This window comes from Cyprinodon variegatus, unplaced genomic scaffold, assembly GCF_000732505.1.
Source record: "Cyprinodon variegatus isolate N-32 unplaced genomic scaffold, C_variegatus-1.0 Scaffold181, whole genome shotgun sequence".
Lineage (NCBI taxonomy): Eukaryota > Metazoa > Chordata > Actinopteri > Cyprinodontiformes > Cyprinodontidae > Cyprinodon > Cyprinodon variegatus.
This window is the reverse complement of record NW_015150634.1, coordinates 961,083-986,227: the sequence shown is the minus strand read 5'-3', so window position 1 is coordinate 986,227 and position 25,145 is coordinate 961,083. Positions and strand designations below refer to the sequence as shown.

Below are 25,145 nucleotides of genomic sequence, written 5' to 3'. Positions count from 1 at the left end.
AGGGTTTAAGTTTTTCATAGAGTTCCTGATCATGTCAAGATTTTGTGTACCGTCGTTCAAAGTGTTTTTGGTCATGTCAAAATTTAGCGTTCCATAGTTCGTAGTGTTCCTGACCATGCCCGGCCTCTTAACCACTGAGCATCCCTGTTTTGGCTCAGTGGAGGGAGTGAGTTTTAAAGTACTGCAGTTTTCATGTTATCGTACCTTGTTCTTGTGTGTCCCATCTCGTTTAGCAGTCCATCAGCTGGATCCTGCCTCGCTCTGAGAGGATCGACTGAACTGTTGAAAGCAGAGTGCCAGTGATGGGCAGTCCCCCCGCCTCACACTGAAACCGCTGCAGATCCACAGCTCCGTGTCGTGATTATTTTTTAATAAACATTTAGAATCTTCCCACTTGCTCATTACAGAACTTGCACATAAAATCTTGCATCATAAAATATTTTGTATGTCTGATTATCCAACCGTTAGTATTTAGTATTTAGTAAAAAGTTAAATACTTTTTTACTCTTACTTTTTTGGATTTCTGAATTTTTGGATGACTTCTTTTCACTCTTACTTTAAAAAAAATTAATTGAAGTAGTGCTACCAGACTCTGACTGGTAATGTGTGATACCGGGCATTTGCCCGGCTGGAGAGTAAGTGATGGGGCCCGGCATTGAAGGAGGGCTGGTCCTCGCACACTGAAATTAGGACTGGCCCTCCTTCGATCATGCGAGCCCCAACACTTACTCTCCAGCCGGAGCACCTACCTGTGACAGTAAATAACTGAAGGAGCTCAAGAAGTAATAGAATGTTAACCACCTAAATGATGCACGCAGTATATATAGCCCTTCCTTGTCATGCACATCTTTGTGACGGTTGGCATATGGTGTCATTTCCTATTTCTTCAAACTGTAAAATCCTTACAACAAACAAAATTTTACTAAAACTAAAATACTTTCTTTAAACCAAACTACGATGTTCCTCTTTTATTTGGCGAAGTTCAAATATTTTGCAAAAATATGTTGCTGTGCATGATGGGGTTTTGGATTTGTTTACAGTATTCCATTTCATTGCCCAGATGCCATCTAGACTCGCCTCTATATTGTATTGTTTTATGTTGGTGTTTTTCCAATACCCGGCTTACGTTGTAGACCTAGTATCTGTGAGTGGGTGTCTGGCTGGCTTTTTTCAAGTGTGGACGTTACGCAGCAGCAGCAGTCACTGTCGCATTCATGTTAATAACCGAAGCCAGTAAAACCGCATTATAGAAGTCTTGGTGGTGGTTGTCGTGTGATGCTTGAGGATAGATCAGTTGCCAGGGCCGAATATCATTCCCAGTTCGAGCCTGAGTGCTTTCCACCCTCTCACACATAATTATTACGAAATTGAAAAAAGGCAAATAGTTCTGATTTTAATTTTTTTTGGCATTGTGGATGTTTGGGTGTATGTGTTTGTACTGCAGTGTAAAGGTTTGAGAGGTAAAGCAAATCAAAATGTACATAGTAAAATAATGGTTAGCAATTAGAGAAACATTGATAGAAGAACAACATAGACTCATAACATGATTATATCATTGGACATGACTTATTATGCTTTAGTCCCAGGCCAGAGTCTTTAATCCTAGTTTAGACCAGTCCTACTGCCTGAGTCATAGCATTACACCCAAAGCACAGGTGCAGCACCGTTATTTGCCTTATCAGGAAAGAGCATTAAAACTGAGTCATCATTAAAAAAATAAAATTAAATAAAAAAATATGGGGGGAATATTATATAGCTTATATGACTGCAGTTTGGTGGTGGTTCCAAATGTTGCATGTAGATGATTTAAATAAACACACACACACACACACAGACATATATACTTATAGATAGATAGTTGTGTGTTGGTGTGTGTGTATGTGTTTGATACCTCTAAATATGGTGTGTCTGTGTGCAGCTGCCTGCTGAGGGCTTTCCATTGCACCCCCCATCCCTCCCATTGTCAACTCACACCCTCTCATCCATTCATGGATTGAGCTAGCAAATGGGCTGTCAGTGTGTGTGTGTGTGTGTGTGTGTGTGTGTGTGTGTGTGTCTGTGAGGGAGGGCTACAAAGGGGTGGAGTCATTTTACCGTATCTTAAAGGTCCTATTTTATTGGTAGATAGATGGTTGCTTGTTAGTTGTTAGATATCTGCCTTCATATTGGTTGATGGAGCAGCCTTAGTGCAAGCAGGGAATGGTAGCTGAGTTACACTCCATCTGCTGTCAATCACATTGATAAACCTGCAGCCTCATGATATCAAATTGAGCCTCTTTTGATCAAAGAAGAATGTAAAAGGTTGATAGGTTTTGCTTCTAGCTGAAAAGGAATCACCTTAAGCGTCACTCTGCTTGGACTGGTTTGTTTTTTCCTTACTCTCTTGGTGGATGCTGTCATACCCTCCTCTGTTAAAAAAAAAAAGGGAAACCAACACTATTTTTGCATACTGGGCTGATTTCAACTCTTGCAAAACTGGGAAACTCCTCCTTTGAATTTGAGCTTCTAAGCCTAAACTGTCCAAAGGCAGCATTTCATGAAAGACGTTTTAGGGTTCGTCAGCTTCTATCTGCTCGGTTTCTGGAACTTTTTGGTAAGTTGTACTCATGTTGTCTTTAACATTATGCAGTACACATTTGGTACACTTTGTCGTAGGTTGCATCAGTTTTCTGCTGTACATGCAAACATTTTGCCTCTGTGTCTTAAATATTTGTGTATCTGATAAAACTTTACTATTGATAGTTATATGATCTGTTTTCTAGCATTTGTGTGCTCAAAACTTACAACTTGTAAGTTTGTGCTGAATTTAACATTTAGATATTTTCCATCATATTAATAAATGAAAACCTATTTGTTTTGCTAACAGTGAAATTTAATTGTTTTTTTTTTCTTTCATGAAAGTTAATTAAAGGAACATACCAGTTTTAAGGAAACATTTTGGAGGAAATTCATCACGTTCCACTCTAGATCTAAGCATTGTTTTTGCTTTGCTATCACATAAAACAAATACAATTTTATAATTCCGTTAAGGTTAAAAAAAATAATCCACTGGACTTGGTTTCCAAGATTTGAAGACGTTTCGCCACCTCTCCAGGAAGCTTTCTCAATTCAATTCAATTCAATTCATTTGAATTGAGAAAGCTTCCTGTAAAGGTGGCGAAACGTCTTCAAACCTTGGAAACAAAGTCCAGTGGATTGTTTTTTTTTTTTTAACCTTTACGGAATGACTATGACCTGGATGACTAATAATCTTCATCAGCACAATTTTAGAATAATTTAAATAAGGAAACCTTTTAAAGAAGTCATTCTTTGATTTTAGATTTGAATATCAAGGCAAACTTAGGCGCTTTAGTCGGTGAAATTAAGAGGTGAATATTAGGGTTTATGCTGAGCCCCCGCCTATGGGGCAACACAACAGACAGACAGTGGTGATATGTATCATGGAAGATGAATCTGGACACCACCAGTTGCAGGAAAAAGGCAAAGGTGGGTAGAAGAGGAGGAGGATGCTTTCAGGGAGGTCCCCTGTGGCTTCAGTAGGCATCTGTTCACCCCCTCCCCAATCCTCTCCACCCAGCCGGTCATGATTTTACGTGAGTGGCTCTCCGTCGGGCTCATCCGGCAAATGGCAGCCGTCCGGCGCTGGGCCCTAAGGGACTGGTCAGGGTCTGATCTCAGGGGAGCTCACCTTCCCCACACCCCAAACCCCCAAGGGGGGTAACCCTGGATCATCACATACATGGAGAGGCATTTAGTGCACTTGCACTGCAGGCAGAAAGGGTCCCTGAGGTTGAGGCTGCAGCATCTGCTCTCTGTGGAAGAACTTGCACAGGATTTACATAGTTACAAAAAATATCCTATAAAACAAGCAACACGTTATATATGATGTACCGTAAGCTATTAAAACAGACTTTTTTTCCACTCTGCTGTTTTAACAGAAATGATCTTATCACCATATCTTAAGAAGTTTCCTGATCTTGGGAAATGACTAAACTGTAAAAGACTTATGGAAATATTTTAGAATTTTGACACAAATCCCTAAAATCATGCTAGATGACAGAGTATTATTAAAATGTTTAGTGATTTAGATGTGCAGAGAGCAGCTAAAGAACAGATAGAAATCTTTCAAAGTCTGGCAAAATTATTATTATGCAAATTAGAATCTGCCTGAATAACTGAATATGTTAAGCTCCTTTTTTCTCTTGCACTCCAATTGAAATATTATTGGTGGATTTATACTATTGTATTTTTTTTTTATAAACATAATAGCAGCAGGGTTGTTTTTTTTTCCAACAAGTTCATTACAAGTTCACCTTACTTGGAATTATGAGGTAATCTTCCAAATAGGCCTTTAACATTAAAATAATGCTTCCCAACAATGTGATATAAAAGTAATTTTAAATGATTTTTTCCACAATTTATAAATCTAGAAACCGTGAGGAATTTGAATTTTTTATTCCACTAAACGAAATTATTCTTCCTGTTAGGTCAGTAGGCATTGCTCTCACAGTCACTGCTTTTTGCTTTTGTTTCCCATGGCACTCTCATTTCTGCTGACTCCTCAAAGACTATCTGCAGCTGATGCTGGTGTGTCTGCTGCATTACCAGCAATGTTTTGCATGTATCCTTGCATGTGTATGTGTGTGTGTGTGTTTTTAAGGGGGGGTGATTTGAAACCCCCCTCCACACCCCGCCTGCGTCTGTGCATGCTGCTCCGGCCCGAGAGAACAATACTGCCGTCACAGGGGGACAGATTGGGTGGCAGCTGCATTGTTGAAGGACAGCAAGCCAGACACACTTCTTCCCCCCTACCCACCCCAATACACACAAGCGCTCTCTCGCTCCCTCCCTTTGTGCTGCTTTTGTTGTTGGTGAACTAAATTATTCCAGCTCTCTTGTGGCATTCAGGATGACAAACAGCGGTACGGCAGATTAGACGACAGGGTCGGGACATAAAGGGGCCCCTGCTTTCCGGTGCCTTGGTCTGCGATTTCAAATATTACTCCTCACAAATGAGAATGGGACCAAAAGTGCCCTTTTTCATCTTTTGAACTAGTTTGAATAGGTTGGTGGACAGAATTGTATTTACACAACTTAGATTTTTGACCGATTTCTCATCCACAGAAAATTTCTGTTTCTACATCAAGTTACACCGAGTATCAATCAGAGATCAACCAATACAGCGTTTTTATATCCAATGTTGACACCTAATATTATGACATCAGTCTAACAGATTCTTGATTTGTGCTGCTGATATTTTTTGACCGATTCCTACAACTGATATTGCTTTTTCTTTCTCCATTTACATGATTAAAAAATGACACAGTAAAATCTTTACTGTTACTTTTGCTTAAACAAAAAGAAACATTCATTAAAAAAATCTAACAAAACATTAATATTATAATGGAGGGAGCGGCAATGCATGCACCTAATGGGATCTCAAGGCATGGCTACTGAATGGGCTTTAATCCACCAACACATAAGCACATCGGCTGATACCACTGCAAGAAAATAAGACGTTAATATTGGCCAAAAATATGGGCCTAGGTATTGTTTATGTCTACTATCAGTCCCTGAGGATAGTGGGTGAACCATACAGCTCAGAAAAACACAGGAATGTACTCTGCCTTCTACAATCAACAACAATCCAATGATTTGTACTAAGTGAACTAAAAGCTGTCGAGGGGATCCACGTTAAACGGGTGGCATAGCAATGCTCTCAGTAGCATAGCATGCATAGCAATGCTCTGTGTCACAACACCAGATTACCCCATTATGATGTTAGTGGAAACATTGGGAAAGAGGTTTTGAAAAACAGACTTTTTGTCTGTTTAAAAAAAACAACAACCTTGTTTTGGTTCAGTTTGTTCCGTATAAAGCAGACTTACTCTTCAGCAAGTCCAAGTTTGATTTTCAATGTGGTGGCAGGGCATACTTATGATATATAAGGTTGAAAATATAAAAGGTTAGTTTACATGCAAAGATTTAAAAATTGTTGATGGATTTTCAAAACGCATGATTAAATATCAGGGTTCGTATGGTGTGATCTCTCCAGCCACACACACAGTCACTAGAGACGATTCTGATGCTCTCAATGCGCATCGAGTGAAGAGTCTGCAGATGGTCTTTGTGTACAATGGCAGATGCAATCAAGGGAGTGGATTTATTTCATGTGATAAGTGGGAAAAGGGTCGCTTTAGGATGTTTTTAAATGACAAAGTTCAGCTCAAAACATCATCTGTGCAGTTAGTTCATTGGGATTATGATCCTTACCTTTAAATATTTGTTATATTTAAATATTTCTTCCCTGCCTGCAAACCAGCAGGCTGGGGATCCCCAGTGACAGCTCCCTAAGCCACGGATTTCCCACTGCTGTTAGTAGAAGCTGGAAGTGAATATAAAGTTGTTGATTTTTATGTGGTAAAAACTATAAGTATCAGGGTGTAACAAAAAATATTTTTTACCTGCAACTTTTGACATTTTAAGTTAAATTAGGGAAGAATAATAAACTGTGTTGTTTCTAGCACTCTATAGAGCAGGGGTAAGCAATTAAAAATCAGTTGGGTCCAAATAAAGAAAATCAACAACCAGTAAAGGTCCAGAGACATTTTTAATTATAATCCGTTACTTTAAACAGCACTTAACACTGAAATAAGAAGAGGTATTTATGCATCCATTTTATACAAAAGAAAAAGAAATAGAAAAGGTTTCCATTTTGTGTTTTTTGAAGTAGAGAACAACGATCTTTCGGTTCCAGATTCAAATGTTTTATAAAACACCTGAACTGACTGTTATTTTCTTTTCTTTTTTTAATGGCCTTTCAATGAGAGAAGTGGGTTTAAGGTTGACCTGCAAGGCTTTAAATTAGGGATGCACGATATTGGGATTTTGGCCGATATCCGATATGCTGATATTTTAAAACTCATGTAGCCGATAACCGATATCGATACCGATGTTAAAGCTGGACAAAAATAAGTAGTCATTGAAAATAGCAGTTTTGTTATCTATTTCTGACACTTTGAAAAATAATATACTCAAATATATTTTCATATGCTGATATCAAATTGATTTTTAAAAACGCGGTATCGATCTATTTTACTTTCAAAATCTCGTGAAATTTCATTGTTCTGTTACAAACTCTCCTGATATTTTGCAAATTCTTGTGAGATTTTGTTAGTAAAATAGATCGATACCGCGTCAATATATCAACATATAAAAATATGGCAAAATTTCGTGAATTTTCGGGGGATTTCGTAGCAAAACGATGACATAGCAATATTTCATTAGTAAAAGAGATTGATATGGTGTTTTTAAATGGCAATATATCAGCATAGGAAGATATTGTGATATTTTAATGTATCAATATTTTTCCCTCGTCTTTAGAAGTTTTTAAGTCTGTAAAAAATACGTTTTTGAGGAAGAAGAAGAAGTAGTATTTTTTTTTTTTTTAGACTTTAGAAACTCAGAAGCTGATCAAATATCGGGTTAAGTATCGGTGGGGTGGCCGATGTCCGATATTCAGTTTTAAGGCCGATACCGATAGGGGGCCGATTATATTGTGCATCCCTACTTTAAACCTGAGTTTGAATGGTGACAAAAAGCACATATCAAGGTGCTCATTTTGAGCCTGGATCCATGTTTATTTTTTATTATATTCATGGTGGAGAATCCTGCTTCACAGCAGCAGGTTGAGCAAAACACACTCAAAATGTGCAGGGTCATCTTCGAGCACACAATTTAACTTTTGTTTCACCATTTTGTTTCTTCCAGCAGTCCACACTTTCCCTTCTTTCATTTTCTCATCGTCTTGCTGTGTCAAAACGTAACTAGCAGCAGCAACCCAGACTGACAGCAGCTCATTGGCTAATTTGTATCACATGTAGCCTCGTCCCGGACGCTCCGAAACTCTTTACCGTATTAACAGGAGAAGCTGAGCAGGTGAATTTAGACAATGTCATCGGACATCCTGCGGTAAATTATAAATGTTTTAAATCAGGTTATGCCTGGATTAGCCAGCAGGTGGGTCCGTATCCGGACCCCGGTCCGTTAATCCTTGACCTCTGCTATAGAGTATCGGGTCAAGACAATGCCAGATCTGCAATCAGAAGGGGTTGGTACATTCTAGCAACCAGACCTGTCACTCTATACACATTAATATCAGCTGAGATCGGTACTATTGTCTTGCTTTATGAACTCGCCTAATACTGTTTTAAAAAAAACCTGATCTTTGTTTCCTGCAAAGTGGTGGCACACACTCTGATATGGTGACCAAAGCATAATATTAGGATAGGATATCAATCTAAAAGGATAATTTTTTCATACTTTTTTGCATCGATGAAGCTTTAGTTTTATCAGAGTGAGTTCTGTTTACATTTTGATATAAAAATAGTTAAATTCCAATTTGAAAATACAACAAAAAAATAAATAAATTTCCAACTGGGAAAATCAGAGGACTTCAAGCAGTTATCAGTATCCAATTGGGCACTTAGATTTATAAACCTTTGGTGAATGACACTTTGTAACTAATCTGTTATGAAGCAAGAGGCCCACATAGTGCATATCAGCATGCATTGCTAGTTGCAGTCAGAAACACAACAATCAGCTAATTCCACTGCGTTTTCCTGTTTGCAGCTATGATCAGGCTTTAATGGTTGATGCTTTCCAAGGCCAATGGAATGCAACACTTCAGCTATTTTCTGCTATTTGTTAATTTACTTGTTAAGCATCAAAGAACGTGTTGTGGTATTATTAAAAAAGTACTTCAAGCTCTGAAAAAGTAGGTTGAACAAATATAAGACTTTTAACCAAGAAAACAGCCTTATAAACCTAAATACAGACTTAAATCATCTAGAATATACATTATTAAACTCAACTAGTGTGCAGTCAGATGTTAACCTTAAATAAAAGATCAAATGGTAAAATACATTTGCACATTTATTTCCTGCTTTATTTTCATGTTCTTTTTCAGTCCTACTTTCCTTATCTGAAAACCTATTTTCTGTCAAGTTTAAAGCACATCCGTGAGCATCTGATACAATCAGATGCATGTTTTAGAAAGCCTTCAAGTGCTTTGATGGTTCGGAAGTACCCTATAAAGCAAGGGTATTTCCACAGACCAACAAACCCACACGCAAACAGTCTTATGTTGTTTTTTTGGTGTGAAAAAGCAACAGAAAAAGGCTATATTGTCTGTATAGTTGCAGTTATTGTATGAGTGGTCTGTAACTTCCAGCTCCTTTGTGAGTTAACATCATGATTCACACTGAGCACAAAAGGAAAGATTCAGGATTCAGTAAACAGAAGGTCTGTTGGTGCAGAGGCAGGTTTTATGACATTAAACCAGTAAATAGACTGACCAAAATCCAGAGATATGGAATAATATGATAATAACTGAAAAACACATTATTCAAAGCATGACCTACAGTGTGTATATGAGGCATGGACATATGGGAGTATAATACCTGCTTTCCAGAGTTTAAAAAATCAAATGGCTAACATTTTTTCAGCTAGATGCTTTTAATCTGCAACAAGAATCATAGATCCATGAACGTGTCCTATAGGACACCTTTAATACTGCAGGCCTGGTCCTGGGATCAGTCAAGAAACAGTTAAAGTGAGGAAACGTATGCCCTAATTTGGCCCCAAAGTTTAGACCCGGCCAGATAAAATCATGCACTGGCAATGGATTGTATGGCACAGATTGAGAAGAGAAAAAATAAAACAAAGAACTAAGTCTTTTTATGGGTCTCTGTTGCCACTTTGGTATTCAAAAACACTTGTTCTCCTGCATCTCTTCACTGCTCAACATACGGTAGCCCAACAAGACATCAGATATTCTCATCTTTAAATTCTTAATTGGATTTTGATTTCTGTTCTATCTTGTCAAATGTGCTGCTCTTTCATTATATCTGGTGGCTCTGAATGCTGCTAATTCCAACTGCAGGCAAATCACTCTAAAGGTTCGGAGCTCCAGGGTTGGAGACACAGCAACCGAACCCGACCCGGTGACGGTCGCTCTGTCCCCAACCCTGGAGCTCACGGCTCGGTTCTGCTGCAATGTAGTCGACCAAAATCCCACACGATTTTGAAATTCTCCCCCTGGACCCTCTGGCTTCCCCCAACCTGCCCGGTAAGGCAAGCGGGGGGAAGCATACTGTTGGTCCGGTCCAGTCAGCGGCCCAAGGTTATTGAGGTTATTCATTGATTTCTCACTATAGCTGGGACCATTTATTTTAGTTTCATTTCCAGACCTTTTATTTCCCTACTTGATAAGCGGCTGTGTGGAGATCTTTATGCCACATGGTAAGGAAAGATCTACTGCACCTTTAAGGTGCTGGTACTACCCTTAAAGTGGCTGTAGTGCCACACAGAAGGTAAGAGGGAGCTGCAGCTATTGAACAGCCCAATGCATACGAACTAGGAGCAAACACTTTACCATTCAGTTACAAAGTCCAGCAACAGCAGGCTCATGATAAGAGAGTATAAGGACATTGAAAAAAATCTAATCACAAACAGAAACATGTATTTGCTTGATGTTAGTGCAGAGGAAAATTGCAATAAAATTACAATCCTAATTTTAGTTTTTTTTTAACTGTTTTGATCTAAGAACTGTTACTAAACAGGAGAACCAACCATGTCTTGCATATACACGGGGGTGTTCAGTCAGTAAGGATGTTCACTTTTCTGGGAGTAGAAAATTTTATTGTAGCAAAAACGAAAGAAAAGACAAAGATATGATTAATTTTATTATTAGATTTCAAATGTATGCTGTATTTTTCTCAATTCTATAATAATATTGATTTTCAGTGTTCCCTGTTAGTGAGGATTGGAATTGTCCAACTACTATGACACCACTGGCCCCCTGTGCCTGATGCAGGTATTCAGGATCACAGCTACACGACTAGTCAGCTTTTATCTCTCTGTCCATTTCCTGTCTATTACTACAGATAAAGACCAGGTTAACAAGTCAAATAAATATGCTGGAATTTCTATTTAAGATTCTCTGTATTCAAATCATGGTGCTCACATGATTCACATGATAACGCACTCGCACGAGTTCCTGCAACTCAAACAGAGACGATCAACATGTAGTCTGGATCGTCAGATACAACAAGAAAACATTTGACAAACTAAAGACATTAAGGGCAGCTTCTTTGCTGCTTGCATCATTATATCTATTAAATTGACTCACATATTGTCATTCTGTTGTCCTCCCATGGGGCTCTTCATAATTTAATAAAAAGAGCAGCTCTGGCTGGCTGCTACATGCAAATAATGGGGGTGTTTGCTTCCAAGCAAAACCAAGTTATCAACTTCTTTGGTCCATGCTTGGTAAGAGGTATAAGGTTTTCTTGAATTACAGAGGCCTGTAATTCAAACATTAATTTAGGCATGGTTTACAAAGGCTGGGAAAAAACCTAGACCATGTAGGAGAGTTTGTAAGGATGACCAGGAATCACCTTTTAGATAGCTGAGGCTTAATGTAAGTATAGGTGTTGTTATCATTTCTGTTAGAATAAGCCAGGGGTTATGTGTGTGTGTTGAGTGTCTTCATCTCAACTCTCGATTTTACTAATTAACTTGGTAGTTCTACATCTAAGATAGAATTTCTGAATAAGTCATCATGAAGCTGAGAAAAAAAAAAAAATTGCTTCCTGAGATCCCAATAGGGAAATGAGGTTGATTGTGTACTGAGGCTTTGTCTTAACACACCCGAATAACCACAAAGGGGTGTATTGAGACATCCATGTATCTGTCATCATCTGCAATTGTTTTTTTTATGTTTGTTTACCTGCACAGCCACCTTTTCAGCCACCACCTGAACCTACACGTATGTACGCATGTTCTTTTTTTTGTGTTACTTTAAGAGGAGCACATAGATATTTTATAGCACATTTTATAAATTGCGTGCACTATAGCAGTTTTCATCAGGGACTAACCTATTGCTTTTCAGGCTTTCTTTGTTTTATCACCCTACAAGTTGTTTCAGCTTCCATGAATTATATTGAAGCACTGAACATATGCAAATTCTGGTGTATTTCCCTGGAAATTAACCATGAGATTGTTTTGTTGTTTTTTCCTCCTAGCTTCCCTCACAGGGCGTCTGTAATTTAGCAGTTTGCTACGAGCAGAAGAGTTGGGCTCGATACGGTGCTTTGGAGCTGACGGAGGAAGAGGAGCTGGATGTATGAGAAGGCTTCATGGGCCTAAGGGACCATCTGGACGATGGAACTGGCCACATGCTCAGCCTGGGGCTGGATCTGGACTATCTCAGTGTCGATGGTGCTAAGAAGCGGACCCAAAATAATCTGAAGGCTTCTGAAATCCTCCAGGTCAGAGGTGGTGCCCAAAGCAGCAGCAGTTACAATAGTGATGGGAGCACAAATAGTACAAATTTGAGTTACAGCAGCAGTTGCAGTACTTTTTCTGAGGAGAGTGCTCTTTCCGACAACGATGAAGAACAGCATCAGACAGGCTTCGATTCTGGACCTGAAATCTCCAACCAAGATCCGCTTCACTTTCACCAAAACTCCTCCTTACAATGTAAACAGGTCAGGCTGGACCTGGCACCAAACCTGTCCACAGGAGAACCACCACAGTCGGAAACATTAGCTCCTGCTGAGTTCATTTCAGACTGTCGCACCAAGGTCGACTTTGCTCTTAAGCTTGGCTACTCAGAAGAGCTGGTGCTGTTAGTCTTAAGGAAACTGGGACCAGACGCACTTATTAATGACATCCTAGGAGAGCTGGTCAAACTGGGAACCAAGACAGAGATGGAACAACAGAAAGGTCTAACAGCGTCCCATTCTTCATCCTCCTCTTTGTCCTCCCTAACGTCTAACTCTTCCCTGGAGTCTTGTCAGCTACAGTCCCCATCCCCACTGCTGGAAGACAAGCACAACTTTCGACCTGTTGTCATAGATGGCAGCAATGTAGCAATGAGGTGAGGAACAAAGTTCTTCCTTTTTAAAAACAGATAAAAAGCTGTTATAACATATTTATTTAAAAATTCAGTTTTCTGTACTAAGATCTAAGAAAGGGACTAACTCAATATATGCGCTTACAAATCAGCATCCATACAATCATAATGCGACATTTGATATCTGGTCTTTTTTCTGATGTGACGCTAATTTTATATGCTGGAAGATATTTTACTGATTCAAAACATTTTTATTTTAGGCTTATTTGTTTACCCAACAACCTCACATTTTTTCCTCTGACAGTAGCACAAATTGAGAAACGGGTCCCAGAATGTAAAAGTTCCATAATCAGTATAACTAAAATCTGTAGGTAATATTGAATACATGTGCAACATGCCTGCGAAACCCACAGAACACCAACAGTAATAGTGGTAGATTTCAGATAACTTACGGTGCTTACGGTGCTCTAACAATAACAATGGTTTCCCAACAAAGTTCTTATTTTTCCCCCTAATTTGTAAGCAGGAAGTGTTTGAGCTGTTCATTTTCAAAGGACATACTGTCAGCTAGTGGTATGGTGGATACAGTGGTGAGCAAATATATGATTTTAAGTAAATTCAAAAAGTCATGAAAACACAAAAACATGTGCTGCTATGAAGAAATGCTGCAATCACAGAAAATAGAGACCAGCAAAGTGGAAACACCCTGCAAACAGAAAAAAAACTGCTAAAGATAATTACATGATGCTAACATAAACCACATGCAAAGGAAGAAAATCTGCAAACAGGAAAAACAGCTGCAAATAAGGTGATGAGACATTCCTCTTTTATCTCTTTCTGCAGTACGGTGCCGCATTTTTTACTTGAATTGAAACAATTCACATTTTACTGGGTCGAATTGAAGTAAAAAAAAATTATTTCAGGGGGCTTTTCCTAAATATTAAGAAAGCAAAGTTGCACTCATTGTCACAAAGTTGTTCCGGCTGTTTGTCAAAATACAAAGCAAAGCCGCACGTCATGAACAACCTATGCACCAGAAATATAACAGAACAAGTAAAGGGTTTTAATACAGAATATAATGGAAACTACATTTAAAGAAAATAAAATCCAGCAACAGAAATTTTATTTATAACTGGATGAGGCCAGCGAAAGGTAATTATCAAAGAACCTTTTCTAAGGTTTATTAAAGTTATTTCCAAATTTAACAAACAAGGAAGGGCAATTACAAACCAACTTAACTAAGAAAGCAACGTTTTCTTTCCAATTTGCTGCTTGTGGTTGCCATGACCCGGATGACTTAGAATTTACACAGGCAAGGAAGTGAGAAGTAAAGCACCACTTCAAAAGAGTCGCATTGCAAACCCCTAGCTGGAAAAGTCGCGTTGTCCCTCATAAGCACTTTGTCCAACATTAGTTTTTTTGCAATTCAGTTATCATAATGGCAAGTTAAGAGAAGCTGCGCGGTAGATCTACATGGCGGAAGTGATCCAAACTATTAGGGGGAGATGAAATACGTATAATACAAATGGTAAATGGCATGTACTTATATAGCGCCTTTTTTCAAGTCAAGAGACTTGACCAAAGCGCTTTACACTACATTCATTCACCCATTCACACATACACTGATGGTGGCAAGCTACATTGTAGCCACAGCTGCCCTGGGGCTCACTGACAGAAGCGGGGCTGCCGTACACTGGTGCCACCGGGCCCTCTGACCACCATCAGTAGACAATGCAGGTGAAGTGTCTTGCCCAAGGTCACAACAACAATGAAAGTCGGAGCCGGGGCTTGTACCGTCAACCCTTCGATTTCAGGGCAAACTCCAACATCCAACGCCACTGTAATACAAGACCATAGACTACTAAGAATTAATGTCTAAAGGCGGGTTATCCTCCTGCAGCAGTGTGTCGCAGTGAGCTTGATGCAGATATTTTTGATTTATGCCCAGTTTTGAAGCGTGGTCTGCGCCTTTTTATTCCACGCCACAACGCAAGAGGGACAATCACAAACCAGCTGTGGGTTTAGATACGGATGAGGCGGTGAGGAAGTGGAAAAATGCGAGGGGCAAGTTTGTGCGACAACGGAGGGACATGAGGGCTAAAAAGAGAGGGGATCCAGGTGGAAAAAGGGTCCCAGCGTTCTCGTACACCTCGCTCTTCTAGTTGGTCCATTTTCACGAATCGTTTTCCACAATGGCAGTCATAGAAAACAAAACAAACCAGTAAGGTACCAAACAGGAAAAACGCATAACCCTCGTCTGCTTATCCCTTTGCCAAGGGTTGTTCCCCAATATGATTTGATGATCACCCCTCCTAGTGGTCTAAAGCACTGCCATCATGGGACACTAGTTTGCAGCTGTTCCTACCTTTTTTTATAACCCATATACATATGTATGTTCTTGAACTGAGTCATAATTCTCTTGTATGTGAAATTGGACCCAAAACCAAGCAAACCATCCAAGAATAAACACAAAAGAGGCTTAAATTAGAAGCAGTCAGGGTTTCATTCAGTTTTTCTGAAGATGTTTTAAAATCTGTCCAGGAATCTTTTTCATTTCTTTTGGCCTAAACCTGAACAGCCTCTAGATCAGGGGTCTCAAACCAGTTCCAGAAAGGGCCGTGTGGCTGCAGCTTTCCAACCAAGCAATGGCACACCAGACTCCATTCATCTCATCAACTGAGTGCAATCTTAACACAATGACTTGATGCATGCACGATATATCCCCAAAATGATTTTTCCCACACCCGTACAAGAATGGTGGGTGGGTTTTAGATTTGTATCTGAATAAGCTAAGGACGATGACCTCTATGCTGCCTGAGTACATCATGCACTCCAGCTAAAGATTGATCTGCTCCAAACCAACAGGGCTGACAAAGACTCCTGAATAGGTGTCAAATCTTCAAAAGTACTGAACTTTGCCTGTTTTGTGGTTTTCATGATATACGTGACTGAGAATCTACAATTCAATTCATTTCAGTTCATTTTTAAAGTGCCAATTCACAACATCTCAAGGCACTTTACAGTTCACCAACTCATACAGCCAAATTGATTCAAAGTTTTCTATCTANCAATGGCAGTCATAGAAAACAAAACAAACCAGTAAGGTACCAAACAGGAAAAACGCATAACCCTCGTCTGCTTATCCCTTTGCCAAGGGTTGTTCCCCAATATGATTTGATGATCACCCCTCCTAGTGGTCTAAAGCACTGCCATCATGGGACACTAGTTTTACTTTCCAAATTTGCTTTGCTGATCTTTATTTTCTGTGATTGCAGCATTTCTCTTTTACAATATTCTTTATTTAATTATAAATCAAAATTTTCGTTGCATCTGATTTTAGTATTTGTAAGTTTATTAAAGTTTTAAAGACTTTTTCAATCTGCTGTAAAATCATGCTTTTGCATGCCATTTCCACCCTCCAACCATTGTAGGCGAAGGAAATACACCACAACATACCATGACACTAAGAAGAAAGCTTAGAAGAAAACACAATGCAGCCAAAAGCTGCTATATAGACACCAAGCCAAGGCATTGCAGGGATTTAAAGTTTTGTAGAACACATATACATACGTATATTTGTATATCCTGCATTACATGTACTTGAACTGATTCATAATTCTCTTGTATGTGAAATTGGACCCAAAACTATACCCACAACTAAGCAAAACATCCAAGAATAAACACAAAAGAGGCTTAAATTAGAAACAATCAGGCTTTCATTCAGTTTTTCTAAAGATGTTTTAAAATCTGTCCAGGAATCTTTTTCATTTCTTTTGGCCTAAACCTGAGCAGCCTCTACTGTAGATCAGGGGTCTCAAACCAGTTCCAGAAAGGGCCGTGTGGCTGCAGGTTTTCTTTCCAACCAAGAAATAGCTCACCACACTCAACTGGGTGCAATCTGAACATGATGACTTGATGAGATGAATGGAGTCTGGTGAGCTATTTCTTGGTTGGAAAGAAAACCTGCAGTCACACGGCCCTTTCTGGAACTGGTTTCAGACCCCTGCTCTAGATGGAGCACTGATATTTTCTTCATATAGCCCATTCATGATGAAATACTCCAACAACTCAGGAGGGGGGAGTATTGATTGGCATGGCTGCTGCGATATGAAACGTGTCACGATACTTGGGTCACAATACAATTTCATCACGATATTGGAATATCACTATATAATGCCATATAAAGATTAAATGTATAGATAAAAAGCAAGTGTTATATTTTAGAAGGGATTGGTGGCCTAGTGGTTAGATCATAGAGCTTGGAATCCCAAGGTTCGAGCCCCACTCCCGGGATGGGTTACATGCAGAGAGTGAATTTCTGTACTAGTGTACAGAGCAATGAAACTTGTGTACAGTGTAATGACAATAAAACCATGGAAAAGAAAATATATATATATCTTTATCAGAAGATATTGATCAGTTAGGTATTTTGGTATCCTTGCTGTTTGAGGTTCGAGTCAGTCCATGTCTTCCACTGTGACTGCCTCAACTACAAATGTGGCACTGCACTGCACGCAAAAGGGCTTCACAGCTCTATATGCTAGAGTGTTGGTGCAGCTGAAAATCACGATATATCACCAAATTGATTTTTCCCACACCCGTACGAGAATGATTGGTGGGTCTTAGATTTGTACCTGAATAAGCTTAGGGGGATGGACTGTGCTGCCTAAGTACATCAGCACTCCAGCTAAAGATTGATCTGCTGCAAACCAACAGGGCTGACAAAGACTCCTGAATAGGTGTCAAAACATCTTCAAAAGTACTGAACTGAGTCCGCTTGCCTCCAATTTACCTGTTTTGTGGTTTTCATGATACACGTGACTGAGAATTTACAATTCAATTAATTTCATTTTATTTATATACTGCCAATTCACAATACATGTTATCTCAAGGCACTTTACAGTTCACCAGATCATCCAGTCAAATTGATTCAAAGTTTTCTATCTAAGGAAAACCAGTTGATTGCATTGACTCATTGACTCAAATACAATTCCTCACATTAAGCATGCTTGTAGCGACAGTGGGGAGGAAAATCTCCCTTTTAACAGGAAGAAACCTCCAGTAGAACCAGGCTCAGTGTGAGCGGCCATCTGCCGAGGCCGACTGGGGTTCAAGGAGAAAGAAGCAGAGATACAAAAGGCAACTGTAAAAGGCTCCCCCATCCAGGAAACACACATCCTGGCTCCGGATCAGATCCCTTGCCAGAGGATGAAGAGAGCACAACCAGCCAGTCACATCCAGTGAAACAGGAACACAGTGAAAATCAGGCTGATCTACAACATGTATAAACAAAAGTATTGATGGCAGCAGCACAGCTGATATTTCTCTCCAGGATGGTGTCACATTCAAACAGGGACAGACAAGGCAAAGCTACTATTAGAAAAAGCAGAGAGTGCATAACATTAGAGATTGAACTAACAGATTCTGCAGAGTGGAAGAATAGAGATAGAATGAAGCAGAATGTTGAAATAGGGGTCCTTATGTCCTCCAGCAGTGTAAGTCTATAGCAGCATATCTATAGAGATAGCTCAGGATGACCTGAGCCACTCTAACTATAAGCTTTATCAAAAAGGAAAGTTTTAAGCCTACCCTTAAAACACAGGTAGGTTAAACAGTAGTTTACACAGGTATCCAATGGAAAAACAATGGTGTATTTAAGAAGTGCAACATACCAGTTAGCTCAGCTGTCATTGTCATGTTAGCTGCATTGTCTATGTGAAGATTATTTGCTTTGGGTTTCCAGGTTTCAGTTGTGTCTTTGGTGCTGCTTGCTTGTCAATGTGGTGCCTCTGTAGGCGAGCCCACAAGTTGATCGTGTTTCCAGTATATCGAAGTGCATCATTACAATACCTGCTTATCGCATTTGTTTTGTCAAGTCCTTGGCTCTTTTCACTGACTTTAAAGTAATAATGTTCCTAAACATCTGATTTTAGAAGGAAAGGCACTTCTAAAATCCTGACGGCCATTCCGCAAATTCCTCTCACTTGCACTTCCTTGCTGTGAACAATTAGGGCGCACTGTAATAGTGCCTGCTAGGGATTTTTAGGTATATTGATATTGAAAGCCACAATAATGATAATAAATCATTTTTAAAAAACATCGACATTAATTGTATCAATTTTAATGCACAGCCTAGTGTTTGATTATTTCTTTTTTTTACTTGTCAGTCTTATAGAACAAAAGCTAATTGGACTCTACTGGTGGTTTACAAAGGATTCATAGATGCCTTCTCTTTTTGGTTCTATATTATGATACAGAGTTATACAGAATTAAACTGTGCTAAAATATCAATTTTACTCTGTCCAAATCCATACAAAAACTTTGCACTCAGAAGTGGGCCATTTGTAAAGGATTTATTCAACATGGTCTCATGCAGATGTTTTCATCATTTTAGGGTCTAAATATGGGTATGCTAAGCTGAAATATAGTGGTGGACTATAGTTTCTTTAAACTTTCAGCTCTAATTCTCACAGCTCAAAAACATAGCTAATTAATCAATTGTAGCTTTACAGTGTAGAATGAATGTATGGCAACAATTCCATATTTCTTTCTACCCTTGCAGTCATGGAAATAAAGAAGTGTTCTCCTGCCAAGGGATTCAGCTGGCTGTTGAGTGGTTCTTGGAACGAGGTCACCGTGACATCACAGTTTTTGTCCCGGCATGGAGAAAGGAGCAGTCACGACCTGATGCCCTTATCACTGGTAACAGCTACCACAGCTTTCACTTAGAATTTCCAACCCCGTGAATGAAAGGATTTGTTTGTTATATTGTAGGGAAACTTCCTCTTCCACAAGACGGAGGCAAAGGCTGATTAACTTCATACGCCACTGTTCTTTTATCTTTACTTGCTTCTGCTTCTCTTTTTGTAGACCAAGAGATCCTGAGGCGACTAGAGAAGGAAAAGATACTAGTTTTCACTCCATCTCGGCGTGTGCAGGGACGGCGTGTGGTTTGTTATGATGACAGATTCATTGTCAAACTGGCCTATGAATCAGATGGCATAATTGTTTCCAATGACAACTACCGAGACTTAGCCAATGAAAAGCCAGAGTGGAAGAAGTTTATTGACGAGCGCCTGCTGATGTACTCCTTTGTCAATGACAAGTAAGCATCTCTTTTCAAATGAAACCAGTCAGAGACAGAAAAAAGAAAATAATAAGCTTTTCTAATCAGCTTAAGAGAACCTATAAGTACCTGCATTTGGGAGGTTGTCTATGTTAGCTCTGTTTTCATGGGTACGAAATTTGTGAAATGGTAAGAGCATCTTAGCCACAACAGAGCTGTGGGTGTCACAGTTCTCAATTATTTGGCATTGAAAATAAAAGAGAAGCTAGGCATTTCTTTGTTTTAAGTATTTTAAATTTAAATAAACTTTTATGAATTGTGCTATTAGATTCATGCCTCCAGATGATCCACTTGGACGCCATGGACCAAGCCTGGAAAATTTCCTGAGGAAGAAGCCTGTTGCTGAACCAAGGAAGCAGCCCTGTCCTTATGGTACTTCATGTACAAATATATATAAAGAGCCCAACATTGGGCTGTGTATTGCTGAGAAATGTATCATAATATAAGCCTTTCATACCAGTCAATATCAATGACTATCAATTCAATTCAGTTTATTTCTATAGCGCCAATTCACAAAATGTCATCTCAAGGCACTTTACAGTTCACCAGATCATACAGTCTGATTGATTTAAAGTTTTCTATCTAAGGAAAAGCTGTTGATTAAATTTACTCATCGACTCAAAGGCAATCTCTCACGCTAAGCATGCTTGTAGCGACAGTGGAGAGGAAAAACTCCCTTTTAACAGGAAGAAACCTCCAACAGAACCAGGCTCTGTGTGAGCGGCCATCTACCGAGGCCGACTGGGGTTCAAGGAGACAGAAGCAGATATACAAAAAGCAGCTATAAAAGGCGGCCCCGTCCAGGAAACACACAGCCAGACAGACAAGCTCCGAGCCAACTCCCATGTCAGAGGATGAAGAGAGCACATCCAGCCAGTCACAGTCAGAGAAACACGACTACACTGAAAAACAGGCAGATCTCCAACATCTATAAACAATACCATAACCCCAATATATCAGAAGCATGATGCATGCTGCTTCTCTCTGCTTGTATCTTCATTTTTGTGCACCTGTAGATCTTTCACATGTTAGTCAGAAGATGTTTTGCTAACTTTACTAGCTACAACTAGAAAGAAAACAGTTGAGGTGGGATCTCCTGAGAAGTAGCCAATCAGAGACGTTATGATTTATCAGATTGGTTCCACCCTCACAAGGACAGAAGTTGACATGAGCCGACAGAGACACGAGTAGGAGGGAATTTACAAGAGAAAGCAAGAGAGCGCAATGTGCCAATAGTTAGAAAACTCTCAGTTTGCATATGTTGGTAAACTCAAAGTTTATCCACACACAAAATGAAAAGCATTATAAGCCATGTGTTATACAAAATACATTAAGAACACCTCTAAATAAAAAGTTAAAGAATGCAAGAGAAGTAATAGAAAATCAGAGGCTGCAATAAGCTATCTTCATAAATGTGCCCAACTTTAAACAAATACTTTGTTGAATCTCCTTTTGGATGAATTTTGTCCTCCTCCATTCACAATAATTACAGAAAATATGGTTAATCTAAGGTGAGGTTTGGATCTCCACAGAATTTCTTTTGGTTCACCGATGAAGGTGATGGACAAGCAATGTCTTTCAGGCCTGACATATTAGAAAATCTTTTGCAAGTGTTAACAAGTCAAAATGTAGGATAGTAAACATGTCTACACTCAGAGCAACTGGTTATACAAAAAGTAATCTCATTGTTTTTTTTTTGTTTTTTGCTCTCTATTACTTTGTTTTAATATTAAAAAATTTGTAATTCATACTTTGACACCTTTATTTTTTTCTTGGCTATTGACTTACACTTATAAATTCAGACACTTACAGATATGTTTTTATTGACAGTTATCTTATCTCATGGATTTTATAGATTCCATTACACTGATATGAAAATATAAATTCTTTGTTCCCTAGGGAAGAAATGCACATACGGCCACAAGTGTAAATTCTACCACCCAGAAAGAGGTAGTCAGCCCCAGCGGTCAGTGGCTGACGAGCTCCGTGCCAGTGCCAGAGTTTCATCGGTAGCTTCCAGAGGCCTGCTGGAGCATGCCCTGATGGGGAAGAGCCAAAGTAGCAGTCAACCTGAAGAGATCCCTGAAGCCGAATCAGGACATGACAGTAAATTAACAAAGCAGAGACTTCAGAGTTTGCCCTCCAGTCTCATGGAGGACAGACTCCAAATGTATTCCAAACCAGAAGGGTTTAAAGAAAGAAGCATTATTGGAGGTCATACTTCATTTGGAGTGTCCCGTTCGTCAGGACATCTAGACAGGTGGGCGCAACCAGAGGAAAGTAGTGGAGCATACGGTTCAAATTTGGTGAAAAGTTTCAACAGATGCAGTTCTCCAGAAGTGGACTGCAGGTCTCTGGTGAAGGCCTATTCAGGTCTCCAACTTGTTGTGCCACAGACCCCCAAAACTGTGTTACCAGCTGCTCTGCAAGCAAATTCACTGCCATCTGATTGCAGCAGTGATGGCAACATTAGCTCTGATTCTTTTTCCCCTGACCCGATGTCAGACAACAGCCCCAAATGTCAGCATCACATCCCACACTACCATCATCACTATGGTGGATTATATGGACACACGGCAGGCCAGGTTTCGTCTGAAATGTGCCAGCATTCCCCATATGGTTATTCTGGTAAACTAAGGTCACAAAGAACGCAAGGGTCTGTCAGTGAGGAACACCCTTGTTTGGTCAGTTCTCAAGCATCTCCATGCCACCGCAAGACTGCATCAGCAAACATGCTAACACAGCATCAACATCCACAGCTAAGCAGCTATCAAGGGGAACAACCGCATCATGTACCTCAAACATCTACTGCTCAACCTGATTCCCAACACTCACCCTTCCATCCAAATGTGTTGACTTCATGGAAAGGTGAGCTTGATGACTCCGCAATATACAAAGGATCACCACTTAGTTCTAGAAAGAACTACTCAAGGTTATCCCAACACCCTCAGCTTAAGACACACTGGGATTTTGACCATGAGCCATCGACATGGCCTTCCTATGATCTGTTTTCCTACAGGAGTTTCCCCCCACTTCATGGTAAGGGTTGGCAATACTCTTGGGAGCAGCAACCCATGTCTTCCACCCATGGATTTTCAAATTCTACTGTCCCACCACCCCAACAGCAGTCCTTCAGACCCATCAGTACTCACAAGGCCCCTCTGGTGAATGAGCGCCACTTCTCAGGGCATCTCTCTTCAGGTCAATACCAGGACCTCAGGGAGAGGGTTTTTGTCAACTTATGTGCCATCTTCCCTCCAGATCTGGTGAGGAAGGTAATGACCAAAAACCCCCATGTGATGGATGCACAGGAGCTTGCAGCATCAATTTTGATGGAGAAATTGCAACACGTGTCTTAAAGGCAGACAATGGGGAAAGTACTTAAAATTCCTCCAATTTTGAGGTTATTTGCTTGCAAATTTATGTAAAATTGTGACATCCCTGTCAAAATATGTCTTCTTTTTCAGCACTTAAGACGAGAAAAGGTGGGGATTATTTCTTTTTTCTTCTCTTGGTTTTATTTGGTGGCTTTAAAGAATCTTTAAAAGGGGAAACAATTATTCTTATTTATTTGTTGCATTTAAGTTATCTAAATAGTTTTTTTTTAATTGATTTTCTTTGCACTTTCTGTTGTTTTTTTGTCTCAGCTTATTTTATAGGGGCAATCATATCAGGGTATAAATTAAACTGTATCTGAGATGACAACATAGCATGCATAAAATAATATATTTGTGTTTTTTTTCTTAGTTTTACATCAGAAATGCATTTATGCTCTAATTGCATTTCTGCTTTAGTCGGCTAAACTTGCCGTTCTAGTTTTTTCAGTCCTTGCTGACAGGTGTCTCATCGGTCGTTGTGTTATATTACGGATTTCCCCTGCAGGGAAGTGAAACTTAAACAGGACCCACAAAAAAGATAGCAAAAACTCCACTTGAAAACCCCAAGCTGTGTTTCACCACAAAAGAATCGTTATTTCCTCTGCTCAGACACCCCTACCAGCTCACTTCCCAGTTCATCGTGTTTTTTAGCACAGATTTTATTTTTTCAGAGAACAACAGTCCTGTTTTAATAAAAAAGATCTAAGCTAATATCAAATGAATGAGCCAAAATCTTGAATCTAAATTATTTTTTTTTTATATGAATTGTGTTAATTTATTACTTTTTAGATGACTGTGAAGCATAAACACCCAGTCTCGGTCTGTAGCATCCTCCAGTAGAGTTTAATCTTCCTCAGAACGGAAATAATTTTTAACCATCTGATTATTTTTGATATGTGTTCAGTCTACAGTTTTTTTTAAGTAAAACTTACTTAGAGATATTTCGTAAATCTTTACAGAAAATATCTGTACTTGTTTGATTTGACTCCAAAGAATCAACTCCACATATTTAGCATTGCCCTCCTGCATTCCTGTCATCAAGCTGCTCTTTTCCCACTCCCTCCTCCTACTTTTTGGGGCCTGGACCAAAAGATCAGATTTTTAAAAAAGGACCATGTCTCATCTTTGTAATATATCAATATTCTGACATAAGATTTGTATCATTTGGTCACCCTGGAAGTTACAGTATTTATTCAAGACTTTCTGGTTTTAGAAGTTCATTTAAGGCCCCTAATTAAAGCACAGTAGGACGAGGCAGCAGGCAGGGAGCAGATGTCTGCAAACTGCAAGACCACCTGCACCAGATCAAATGTAAGATAGATTTAGCAAAATAAGAGCAGCTCAAGCGTCCATTTCGAACAGACTAATTTCACCATAAATAGTTGCATTATTGTAATTCTTCGACATTGGAAGGCTTTCTTAGCATTACTCTAATCTAATACAGACAACGTTTTATGGCAATTCAGAACAAAAATGTTAGTAAAGTTAAACCGTTTAAATCTAACCTGCAAGAGATTTAAATAGAGTATTACGGGAAAAGTTATGCAAATTGTATTTTAATTCAACATCCCAACATCTAAGCCTTTACTCATTAAAACAAGTGTTACATTTCTGTTATTAGTTTGATCCCCTTTTAGAGCTATTTTTGCTTCAATTTTTATAACGTAACTTAATTAAAAAAGGAAACTGTTAATACTATTTATCCCGAAGTCAGGTTATTTTG

The 25,145-nt window shown here is 39.3% G+C and overlaps 1 protein-coding gene across 1 annotated transcript; it reads left to right on the top strand.

Moving 5' to 3' along the window:
* Positions 1-2,160: 2,160 nt before the first annotated feature.
* LOC107087371 (probable ribonuclease ZC3H12C) lies at positions 2,161-24,916 on the top strand. Its single transcript, XM_015378914.1, has 6 exons — positions 2,161-2,593; positions 12,087-12,943; positions 19,482-19,621; positions 19,790-20,024; positions 20,314-20,417; positions 21,945-24,916. The coding sequence occupies exons 2-6, from the start codon at positions 12,201-12,203 to the stop codon at positions 23,402-23,404; spliced, it is 2,682 nt and encodes an 893-aa protein (XP_015234400.1). The 5' UTR covers positions 2,161-2,593; positions 12,087-12,200; the 3' UTR covers positions 23,405-24,916.
* Positions 24,917-25,145: the final 229 nt, after the last annotated feature.

Coding starts and splice junctions, on each gene's coding strand:
- LOC107087371 (XM_015378914.1), top strand. CDS start 12,201: ATGGGCCTAAGGGACCATCTGGACGATGGAACTGGCCACATGCTCAGC. Junction 12,944..19,481: donor GGCAGCAATGTAGCAATGAG/GTGAGGAACAAA, acceptor CTACCCTTGCAG/TCATGGAAATAAAGAAGTGT. Junction 20,025..20,313: donor TACTCCTTTGTCAATGACAA/GTAAGCATCTCT, acceptor TTGTGCTATTAG/ATTCATGCCTCCAGATGATC.